Source organism: Anolis carolinensis, chromosome 5, assembly GCF_035594765.1.
Source record: "Anolis carolinensis isolate JA03-04 chromosome 5, rAnoCar3.1.pri, whole genome shotgun sequence".
NCBI lineage: Eukaryota > Metazoa > Chordata > Lepidosauria > Squamata > Dactyloidae > Anolis > Anolis carolinensis.
In genome coordinates, this window is record NC_085845.1 from 88979081 (window position 1) to 88991560 (window position 12480).

The 12480-nt window shown below is 39.2% G+C and overlaps 1 protein-coding gene across 5 annotated transcripts in view; it reads right to left on the minus strand.

The window, feature by feature from the left end:
- cacna2d1 (calcium voltage-gated channel auxiliary subunit alpha2delta 1) overlaps positions 1–12480 on the minus strand; it is a 574720-nt gene that overhangs the window by 451915 nt on the left and 110325 nt on the right. For all 5 annotated transcript variants that reach the window (XM_008111505.3, XM_008111506.3, XM_062981743.1 and 2 more), the window contains one exon: positions 2580–2661. In XM_008111505.3, coding sequence (XP_008109712.1) covers positions 2580–2661 — 82 coding nt within the window. The remainder of the gene's footprint in view (positions 1–2579; positions 2662–12480) is intronic.

Here is a 12480-nt window from a genome sequence, read left to right on the forward strand (position 1 = left end):
AGAGCAGAATCCGGGCGATCAATTTCTATCTCATCGTCTCCAGCCCCTTGAGGGGACTGGGGAGGAGATGACAACACAGTCTCTGGTGGCGGCACCGCCTCAAGAGCAGGAGCTATCTGCGGCCGAGTTTGTTTGGAGGCCGAAGCCTGGACCGCTCGAGCCAGGCGAGTGGTTTGTCTACCCCGTTCCGGTGTCGAGGTCGGGGGAAAAAGCTGCTGACGAGATGAACGATGAGAAGCAGCAGGTCGAGGAGATGGGACCCTGACCACTGTCTGAGTGGAGTGGTGGGGTGAGTCCTGCAACTCGCCGTCCGAGAGTTGGTGAGGAGAAGGCTGGCGAGGTCGCTGAGCGGGAGCGATCGGAGAAGACCTTCTAGAAGAAGTTGCCGAAGAAGGGGCATCCATCTTGGAGGAGGCAGAAGAGGAAGAGCGCTGGGTTGCCCTCTTCTTAGCGAGCGGTTGTTTTGATGGAACCCTCAGGGATTTACCCGGTGTGGGAGGGATCATTGCTGAGTCGGATTGGGTCCGACGAGCTTCCTCATGAGCCCTTTTAAAGGCGATCTTCATCGCGGAGGTCGATGGAGGAGCCCCGAGCTGGGATCGAGCCGAGGAAACGGAAGCTACCGAGCTCGATGTCAAGGAAGGACCGACCCGACCAGAACGTGTCGACACCGTGGCCGTGGTGAGAGTGCACGGTGGTTTAGCGGCCTTGGACGACCTGGAGGCTCTGGACGCCTTAGACGAGACCGAAGGGGCATTAGCCGCTGAAGACGACATCGGTTCCGGGTTAAGCGGTGACTTCGTGCCCGAAGTCGACGGAGCGGGTCCAGGAGCGAGCGATTTTTCGTAGAGCGCCGCTCTAAGCCTCGCGGCTCTATTTTTGCGAGCCTGGGCCGTTAGGGCCAGGCAGAAACGGCAGGTACCGACGACATGTGCTTCTCCAAGGCAGTAGAGGCACTTGGCGTGGCCGTCGGAGTCAGGAATTTTAGCGGCACACTGAGTGCAGCGCTTGAAGCGAGTCGTAGACATGAGAATCCGAAGTGAACCTTGCGGCGGAAAAAAAGGAACTGGAGAGCAGACGCCGAGGGCTGCCTTATATGCCCTCCGGGGACGGAGGGGCGTGGCTACCGCCAAAATTTAAACTTCAGCTTGGGAAGAGTTTCCGTTGGGACCTGCGCAGGCGCAGCCTCTCCATTAGTGTGCATTCACAGAGTACACGAAGAAAAAAGAGCAAGTAAATGCATCTTTGATGTTGTGAAGTGAATTTATATCAGTGAAAGCCAAAATAAAAGTTAGTCTTAAAGGTTATTTTTCACCCCACCCCCCCTCTACACCCTCTTCTCCATTTAAAACCTTTTTAATTCAGGCAGGTTTTTAAAGAAGGAAGCCTGTAAAATCAAGTTGGAGGGTGCTATGGTTTTAGCTAAATCGATAGGTTTTTAATTGATTGAAGGGTTTTAACTGTTTATTTTAATATTGTTAATGTTTAATTCTGTTTTAATATTTGTGTGTGTGTATATATAGATAGATAGATAGATAGATAGATAGATAGATAGATAGGTTTTATTGTCAACCACTTTGTGTCTCTCTTTTGAAAAGATAAAGGAGGACACAAATAAAAATAATAAATAATAAATTAACATACAGAGTTATGTATGATTTTGAGTGGTTTTTGGTGGCATATAGAACCTACTTAGAAGCTACCCGGTTCTGATATAAATCCAGAATTCTACTTCCAAGAGTAGATAATCAGATGCTTTCAGGAAAGAAAGGCATGAATGTCACGAATTTCCCTCTTATCAGAGTCCCAGTACTTCTTAACATGGTGGATCAATTTAGACTTTAATGAACGAATCCCTCTGATCACTTGTCAAACTTAAACTATATGTTACCCAAATCTATGCAGCTACCAGCTATCATCCCTACCACATGCACAAAATGTGTTTTTATAGCAATGTAAAAGCTGATTTCTTGCCTATGATCTGTTTAAAATATTTCTGAATTGCCTTTCCACTTAGTGAATGCTTAAGCTGATTTACACTGAAACCATAAAAACAATAAGGTACAAGCACTAAACAGAAAGAGAGAGACCAAAACAACACAGATAAAATACATACATTAATACTGAGAGGTAACATTAAACAGAGTTTGGAAATGTTGCTAGCCATGCTGTTTGAAGGAATTGGGAAACAAAAGTAACTTAACTAAGGTCTTATATTGATCACTAAAATTGACCAGTACAGTGTATACAATTCCTATAACAAGGAAGTCAATCTAACCTTCTTGAAAAGAAAGTGGTACCATTAAGGTATTTCTCAGAATATACCTATTCTCATCTCTCTCTAAGTGGGATATGTAATACGATAATATGTAATATGATAATGCAGGCCTTGTCTCCCATTAGCTTATTATTGTGAACTCTACAAGATATCTATCTAGTCACAGGCAGGCCCTGTGTTAGAGAAGCACAGGAATTTGCAAGTATGGAAGAACGCTGTTTAGAAGATGTTCAACAGAAAACCTTCATCTACAAAGAATTGCATCATTTGCTCCATCAAAGCCCAGAGAATTAGCACTTACTTTAGCAAGTTCATCCACCCCACTCGCTGTTCTCACCAGCCTCACTAGGTCTTCTTGCATCTTATCCACCCACCGCTTTATCCTACAGAAATGAAAGAAAGGAGGGGAAAGGAAAAAAGAGATGTCCCATCAGATCAATGGCAAGTAGCTATGATGATCAGAAGCACAAATACTGGCTGACAGGTTATCTTCCATGTATAAGATTGATGCTGAAGTTCCTTTGATATTGCTGTGCATTTGCTCTAGTCCCACTTTCCCATCTCATTCTCCTGTACTCTTTCACACTCATAAAACTCTTCTGTGTAATTCAGATAAAACTTGGTTAAAAGAAGTTGCCTTAAATTACTCAGATCTTAGAAAAGAAACAAAAATATACAAGGAATTTGAAATATCAAAGTTCCCCCTAACGCTTCCACAGAATTCTGAGAAATATACCTTTGGTATTCGCCGGGGTTTATTTCCAAAATTCCTGAATGGATACCAAAATCCATAGACTCTCAACCATTATATACAACGATGTCGTAAAATGATATCCCTCCCTTATATAAAATGGCAAAATCAAGATTTGGTTTTTGGATATATTTTTTTTCAGGAGGGGAATAATTTCAAACTATGGATAGTTGAATCTGTGGCTATGGACAGCTGATTGTAATCCATTTGACCTTTTGTGGAAGCATCAACCATTATTTAAAAGCAAGTGATGCATTCCCAAAGGGGTGCTGTGAAATATGCTTTGCTTACATGCATAATGTTTTCTTCAAGTGGCAACCCTCCTTTCATAAAGTAGTGTCATCGGTTGGCTTTAGAGTGCTGAAACTCCATTTTTCTTCTTGTATTTCCAACATTAATATAGGTGTATTCTTGAATTTAAAAATTAATCTTTTTTGTTTTATCAAGACAAAATTCATGCGACACATTCACCTTTCACACTTTTCAGAAGTATTTTTTTTAGTTTCTAATTTGAATTAAAACAAAAAAATTAAAAACAAAGGCATATGTCTGCCCCAAATACAGTAGATACATTGAATCAACAAAGCTTGCATAACCTTTGATGTAGCAAATTACTATTATTTAAACACGTCTACTCTGTTGGAGAGTAATGAATGGATTTAGGCCAACAAGAAAATTATCTATTCTATCAATTGTCTTACACAGTTGATGGTTCTTCCAAAAATAGTCGAACAGGCAGCCTAGCCTACCTTATCCTCATGGTCTTTAGAGACGCATTCAAATTATGAAGTAATAACACTATTATTCCACTCACACTGTCATGGTTCCATCCTATGGAATTCTGAAATTTGCTAATTTAGGGTAGAGACATTTAGAATTCTCAGCAAAGTGTTCAGCAATTGAATGCAATTTTCCTGCTTCTTTGCAAGAGGTTGGACTGGATGGCCACGAGGTTTCTTCCAACTCTCTGATTCTATGATCTAATCATATTCCATAGGATGCAGCCATGACAGTTAAAGGGACAATATAGTGCTACAATTGTGTAGTAAGTATGGATCCTTAAATAGATTTTGAGAGTGGGGATGAGCCATGATTCATAGACATATGGAGACTCAGCTTCTATAAGTTTGCCTAGCACTTTTTAAAAACATAAAAGGTAATGGCTATTTCCATGTAGCATTATAACAAAATACACCAGTTTATTATATCTAGCATAAGGTATGTAAAGATGGAGAGCCCATAGTTATAATATCAAAAAGAACACAAATAAAAGTATTTTAATATAGTTTAAAGGGTATTTACAGGTTATGTTCCGATTCCTACAATTTAATGCAAGGATGGGCAGTGGCTGTGATAGTTAAATTTGAAATTTCCCTCCCCCCACTCCCGGGCACATTTGTGCTATTTTAATCAAAAATTGGCCAAAAATATATCCTAGACATTATATTTGCTTTTAGCTTACAGTATTGCATTAATATAACAAAACTCTAAATTATCTTTTCAGGAATTGTATGAGTGATTCCCAAATATTATAATTGGGGGGGGGGGAGGTCTGGCATATTTTGGTGAACTCAAGGATAACTTTGCAATTGCAAAAAAGCTGGGGGTCAGTTTCCCCATCTCGTAGTAATTCTGAATTACTGAAAATGAATTCTTTGTGAGTTGCCTCTAGACAATTACTGTATCGCATTCAAAATACAATTTATATTTTATCTGATACCAATGTATGCTGAGATGCATTTAGAGGAAATTAAATAAAATACACAGCACTTGAAATCACCAGGGTAAAAAACATTCTCCTCCCCAGAAAAAAAGTAAATGTCTAATCAAGGATATACCAAGCTTTACTGCATTTTAGTTTCTTAAATGTGTCAAGAAAGGAAGGGAAATAGTAGGAGAAGGGAAAACAAGAGCCCTCTGGGCACCAAAATGCTTGTCTGGTGTTTTATTGAATGCTAGCCTGTGGTGTGTATCTGCTTGACAGCTGCTCATGGTCAGAGTTTATTTAACAACAAGAAAAATGTCACACCAAATGTGAAGTCTGGGGCCTTAAGGAGACAGCAGCAGATTTCTTGCTGTTGTTTAGGACATCAGCTCAACAAAGGTTCAAGTAAAGGGGTTTCTTTCTAAGTGTTCAAGCGGAACATTAAACTGCAGCAAAAACCATGTCAAAAGAAAGAAAAGCAGAGGATAATGAGTGTGGAGGGAGGAAAAAAAGGAGTTAAAAAACTGTTGTTGCTGTGTGCATTCAATTCATTCCCAACCAATGGTGACCTGAAGGTGAACTATCACAGGATTATCTTGGCAAGATTTGTTCTGAAGAGGTTTGTCACTATCTTTCTGTGAGGCTGGAAGAGTGTGACTTGCCCAAGGTCACCCAGCAGGTTTCCATATCCAGCATTCAAACATTCCACAAAAATTGTCTTGAAAATGACAGAAACCCAATTGCAAAAAAGCACTTTGTTTTGTCAAAGTGGAAAAAGTTACATAAAGTGACACAAGCCCTTCAAAATAAAAACAATATGAATAAGTGCCAGAATATGTGTTTTATGCTGAGATATGGACAACAAAGCATTAGTTGAAGGTAAACATTATTTGGGAGGTGATCTATTAATTTGGGGGATGAAAGGAAGGTGTCTAGTGCCATAATTCCCACACACAAGTGCATGTACTCAGCACAGCTATCATAATTTGAAATCACTTTAACTGCCACAGTTCCCTCCTGCATAATCCCAGGATTTATAGTTTAATGAAATCCTCTATCAAGTTCTAGTCAACTTGATAACACCAGATTTCTCTGCCAGGTGTTTCTCAGTGTCCAACCAAACTACAGTTCATTCATAAGAATACAAGTATGGAAGAAGAACAAGGAAACAGATAAAGTGAATGGGAGTGGGCAAGACAGAAAACATTATATGAAATACTCTGGAAACAGATTCGGGGACATACCCTTCTCTCTTATATCTAGAAAAAAACCAGCAGAAGACTTCAAATTCACATTGAATCAGGTTGCCCACATTGTAAAGTAAAGGAAAAAATGGATCAGCTGGGATGCAGGGTATAACCAAAGATAACTCTTGCTTTAAAACTTCCCTCAAAATCACTCCGGGCCCTTCCACACAGCCCTATATCCCAGAATATTAAGGCATAAAATCCCACATTATCTGAGTGTGGACTCAGATAACCCAGTTCAAAGCAGATATTGTGGGATTTTCTGCCTTGAAATTCTGGGATATAGGGCTGTGTGGAAGGGCCCGGAGTGATTTTGAGGGAAGTTTTAAAGCAAGAGTTATCTTTGCTTGTACCCTGCAAGGGCCCTAAGACATTTTTCTCTAGTCTGAAATCCACATTATCCTTTGTTATGTTTTACGCATTGTTGTAACCACTTGCATGAACATAGAACGAATACTCTTAAAAAATCAGAAAGACTAGCAGATCTGACTTGGTTTCTTTTCTAGACATTTGGTTGCTTTCTGAAAGTGGAAAAAGTTACATAAAGTGACACAAGCTCTTCAAAATAAAAACAAAATGAGTAGAAGGCTACTTCCCATGTTTTAAATGCAGATTTTTAACTAAAATTAGGTTTTAGGGAAACACCGTGGTCTCTTGACTAGAATAGACCCACTGAATCAATGGCCTCTACTAATGTGTTGATTTACCATTCAACAATTCACTGAATGAACCTACTCTAGCTGGACTAACCAACAGAATGACAGCTTTTGTTTTAGAGAACTGTGTCATCTAGACACTGATCTCTCACACATATGTGTGTGTGTGCGTGTGCGTGTGTGTGTGTGTGTGTGTGTGTATATATATATATATATATATATAGGTAAAGGTTTCCCCTGACATTAAGTCCAGTCATGTCTGACTCTGGGGGTTGGTGTTCATCTCCATTTCTAAGCCGAAGAGCCGGCGTTGTCCGTAGACACCTCCAAGGTCATGTGGCCAGCATGACTGCATGGATTGCCGTTAGCTTCCCGCTGGAGCGGTACCTATTGATCTACTCATATTGGCATGTTTTCAAACTGCTAGGTTGGCAGAAGCTGGAGCTAACAGCTTCTAATCTTTTGGGGGGTGGATGCATTGCCTTGGACCATATAATTCTCATCTCAACCAACATTGTTCTTTTAGATACAGAAAAAGCTACATCCTCTAGCCTTCTTCTGATCTTTACAGTTCTGAGTGGCATACAATTTATCTGAGCAAATTGTATGCTGGTTCTACAGTTAATAGTAATAATAATAATAATAATAATAATAATAATAATAATAATAATAATACATTTTATTTCTACCCCACCACCATCTCCCCAAAGGGACTCGAGATAGACAACAAAATACAGTGCTGCATATAGATAATACATAAATCTGAACGATAAAAACCAGAGAATTACAGCCACACACATACATAATTACAATGTAAATCATAAACATTCATAAAATGTTGTCATAGCTGCGGAGAAAAACAAGCTGTTTCAATTGATATAGCACAGTGTTGAAGTGATGTCCAACCAGTTGGCTCACATTTGTGGGTTTGACTTTTGTGAATTTGATTATTCACAAATTTGATTAAAATGATTTCCCTACGGATCTCTAGGTTTTTCAATGTGAATGTGTGCTATAAGTTCACCATAAAATCATGCTGGGAAACCTAGATAAGGCTAAAAAATAGCATTATTATTTGACATTTGGCACTTTTGAGGGAGTCCTAGGCCCCTAACCCCAGAGAATGTGGAGAGCCAACTGTACTGTAAATCTTACCCTTCCCCCTACAGGTATCAGACAAGTTAAACCTATTTGCATATTAAATAAGATGAAAATATCTTCTTGTTTATGTTAATATCAAACCATTATTTTAATAAATTTCTTCCCATTTTTCTCATTAAATTTATAGTCACATATGGCTAATACAAAATAATTTGTTTCATACACTGACTTAAATATGGAGAGCTACACACATCATAAGAAAAATTAGCATTTAAGCAATTCAAAACATGACTAAGATAAAGCATTTATATAAGAGTATCTCATAGAAAAGATACAGGACTTAATTAAGTTGGAATTCCTTGATTGCCATTGTTTCCTGGAGGTGTTTTATTAAAGTTTCTTAAATGTCATTATCACATTATTGCTCACACAAAGAAAATTAATCAAGCACTCAAATTAGGATATTGCTGCCATGCTCCAAAATCCAGTTATTAAGCCACATACTTTTGCATACATCAGCTGAAGAAAAGTTTCTAGCAACTAAGCACACAAAACAGCATAAAACACATTTTTTTCTCCTAAACATAGAACCATAGTTGTAAGAATCTATAAGTGCCACCTAGTCCAGTCCCCTGCCATGAAAGAACGCATGATTGAAAGCATTCCTAAAAGATGCCCAACCAGCTTCAGTTTAAAGGCTTTCAAAGGAGAGCCCACCATGCCATGAGGTAGTATATTCCCATGCTCAATAGCTATTACACTAAAGAAACTTCTCTTAATGTTTAAGTGGAATCTCTTTTAAAATCTCTTTTAAAAGTTAAAATTTGTGTGCCAGAAGTGACTGTACTTGGCCATGGTGGTCCACGTCTTAGTTATATCCAGAATGGATTACTGTAATGCACTCTACGTAGGGCTGCCTTTGAAGATGTCTCAGAAACTGCAATTAATGCATAGGTTGGCAACCATATTACTAAGTGGGGCTGCTTAGGGGCATACCACACCCCTATTAAAGCAGCTCTACTGGCTACTGACACGTTTCAGTCCCAATTCAAAGTGCAGGTCATTATCTACAAAGTCCTACACTGTTCAGGTCCTTCCTATCTTCGTGGCCACATCTCCCCCTTGAACCAGTGCGGACTCTTAGATCTAATGGGGAGGCCCACCTCTTGGTCCATCTGAAGCACAGTTGGTAGGGACGAGGGAGATGGCCTTCTCGGTGGTGGCCCCTCGGCTTTGGAATGTCCTCTCCACAGATATTAAGCCAGCCCCCACACTCTAATATTTTCAAAAAAAACTTGAAAACTTGGCTTTTTAAGCAGGGTTAACATTATTTTATACCTGAGTACCGAGCACTTGTTTGAATCAAAGCACTTAACGTGACTGAAATTGATACAACCATTTTATCTGCAACTATGCTGCATTTTATTGAGCATATTAATAGAGACTTTTATGCTATTTAAATATATCTGTTTTATGTTATGACATTGACATTTGTATTATTTACAATTGTTTGTTTTATTGCATTTTGTGTTATGCATTTTACAGTGCTTTTACTGTATTTGTTTATTTCATGGCACTACCACATGCTTGTTAGCCACCCAGAGTCCTTTCTGGGAGATGGTGGTGAGATACAAATAAAGCTATTATGTATTTATTTAGTTATTTATTGCTATTTGAAATGTAAGCAAGCTGTCAAAAGTCCTGAAGCCTATTTGTCCCAATAGGTTTAGCCACTGGATATTCTCTTTAAATTTGGTATTCAAATCTGGAACTGATTTACCACACCATTGACACATAAGTCATAATCTGCTAAGAATTCCTAACTGCAGGGAGACTTATATACACACTCATATCCCTTCCACACAGCTGTATAAAATCCACATTGAACTGGATTATATGGTAGTGTAGATTCAAATAACCCAGTTCAAAGCAGATATTGTGGATTAAGTAAAGGTAAAGGTTTTCCCCTGACATGAAGTCCAGTCATATCCGACTCTGGGGGTTGGTGCTATCTCCATTTCTAAGCCAAAGAGCTGGCGTTGTCTGTAGACACCTCCAAGGTTATGTGGCCGACATGACTGCATGGAGCGCTATTACCTTCCCGCCGGAGCAATACCTATTGATCTACTCATATTTGCATGTTTTTGAACTGCTAGGTTGGCAGAAGCTGGGGGTAACAGCAGGTGCTCCCTCCACTCCCCAGATTTGAACCTGCGACCTTTCGGTCTGCAAGTTCAGCAGCTCAGCACTTTAATACGCTGCACCACCGGGGGCCCCATTGTGGATTATTTGCCTTAATATTCTGGGCTATATGGCTGTGTCGAAGTGCACTCAGTTTAATGTGTTTTTCATCCTCGTTGACTGTGGACGACCTTTGCATTCAATGTGTAACATTTGAAGTAAAGATATAGTTTTTCTGAGTGTGCTAAGTGGTGGCCATCCTCCCCCTTCTAATGAAAGGCTGAGAAATCTGTGTCTCTACCAAACTTTGGATTTCATGAGCCCCAGCCATTCTGCTCTAAAGGAAAATGGAAGCTGTAATTCAACAATATTGGAGAGCCACAAACTGGCTCTGTCCCCTCTGTCATCATTTCTAGAATTCTCTTCCTATGAAGGGCGATAAGCTACTAAGGAGAACTAATATCTCTGCAAAATCAGGTATGCAATGGCATGGGGGGCTTCCATGAGACTCTCTTCTTCCATCACTCTCCATACAACAAAAAGTAGTGGCAATAGAGTAAATAAGGCTAGCAGAATTTGAATACCTTGGCTACGTTATTGTACCATTGTTTACTTCAGATATAGTGTGCTGGCTATTGTAAAATTGGCAGTAGGCTAGCTGGTAATTTTGGGAGACATAGTTATCTGGCTTTACTGCTAGGACCACAACTGAATGTTTTATGTGATGAAAACTCATGGCACAATCTTTAATAAAGTCATCCCTGCAGAAGACAAAACTGCGTCCATGCCCACTAGCCTCATGTCCAATGTCCCTATCCCACAAGAACACTGGGCTTCCATGATAGAGAAGCAGTGAATTCTCAAAGTAGATTCAAAACATTTGAGAGCTCCTTTGAATGGAGACTAAACCATGGAAGTGATTTCACTGCACCTCTGACACTGAAACCACCAGTGGCTGCTGGTCTGATATGTGTAATGTGCTGTTTATTTGGAGGAAAGTAACACCAACATGAAAACTGACTCTGTATGCTACTGACCTCAAAGTCAGAGGCAAGGGTCTACACAGGCATTGGCTTTGTTTATTCACTACCTTTAGATGATATAGACCAATAAACCTGCAACTTTCTGCATTAAGATTTTATACCCACTTTTTAAAAATAAAGATAAATAGAAATAGAAATATGGAAGCCAGATTGATATGTTACTCTCTGGGGGAATGTACTCAAACATAGCAAAATTTCCCACAGGATATATGTATTAAATAAAGGATCAAGGGAAGAGAAATGGGAAGAAGGCAAATGGTCTCAGTGTTCTCTGAGATTATAGTAGTATGGAAGATCAAGCATATTGAGAACCAAAGATAATATGCATGTTTATTTATGGTATTTATACCAGAGTTGATGAGTTCAGTCCACTAAGATACAAAACTATACACAACTGTTTAAGTTATCATCAATGTCCTAATGCGTGATAGATTTGTCACCCACCACTACTCTCAAAGTGCTCTGATCAAAATGCAAGAGCAGAATAAATCTCTTTTAATAGGACTTTAGTGAAATAAATGTACCATATTTCCACAGCACTTTATGCATGGAAGAATATTATCAGCTGTGTTTAACCTCTGAGGTTCACATCCTGACTAATTTATATCAAAATGAATTTTCCCCAAAACTAATAAGCATTACATTTTAGCCTTAGAATAAAGAAAAGAAAAGAAAAGAAAAGAAAGAAGAATCATAATGAGATTAAAATATGGCAGATCAGATACTGGTAAAGAAGAGATTAAAGGTTTAAAGAAAAGAGGATTAATACAAATGAGGATAAAAATTAGAGGTGCGAGGAATGTTTAAATATCTACTCCCAGGGCTATTCTGATTGGTCTCAGCAAATAATCAGTTTAGGTTGTACAATCTGTGCCTGTAGTAGGGGGAATCATGTACTTGGAGTGCAACTCCCAGCAGCCCTATAGAGTACATCCAATGAGATCTGCAATGTATCAACAACTAAAGGACTGAAAGGTTCCCTTTCCTGCTTTATAAAGTTGGCTTTCTTCAACCTACATAGTGTTTGAATGTCGAAATATTCTACATTATATGCAAGCATGAGAACAAAGGTATATTCTTGATCTTATGAATGTCCATGTGTTACAGATGTCAGTTTCTATGAGTGTCCCATATAACAACATTCAAATTAAATTGTGTCCAAATTAGTTATTCTTGAGCATGAAAAAGTGCTTCCATAAATTACACTGTTGTAGATGTGGTCTTCGAGCTAAAGCCTCATGCGCTCATTACTCTTGTCCATGCTAATCCTGCACCACAGCCTTGATATTGCTTCAGCACTAACATTAGCAACAACCTCCGAACTAACCTTTAAGACTAGCTTTAGCCCCCCTTTTAAAGCCTATTTTGTTCAGCCAATATCTCCTTCATATTACACAATAATAAAACTTAGCATCATAGGGAATCCTAGTTTGGCAAGGCACTACAACTCTGCTGGAGAATTTGAAGTACAGACATGCACAAAGACAAGATGCAACCATCATTAGCTCAAAGCAGCAT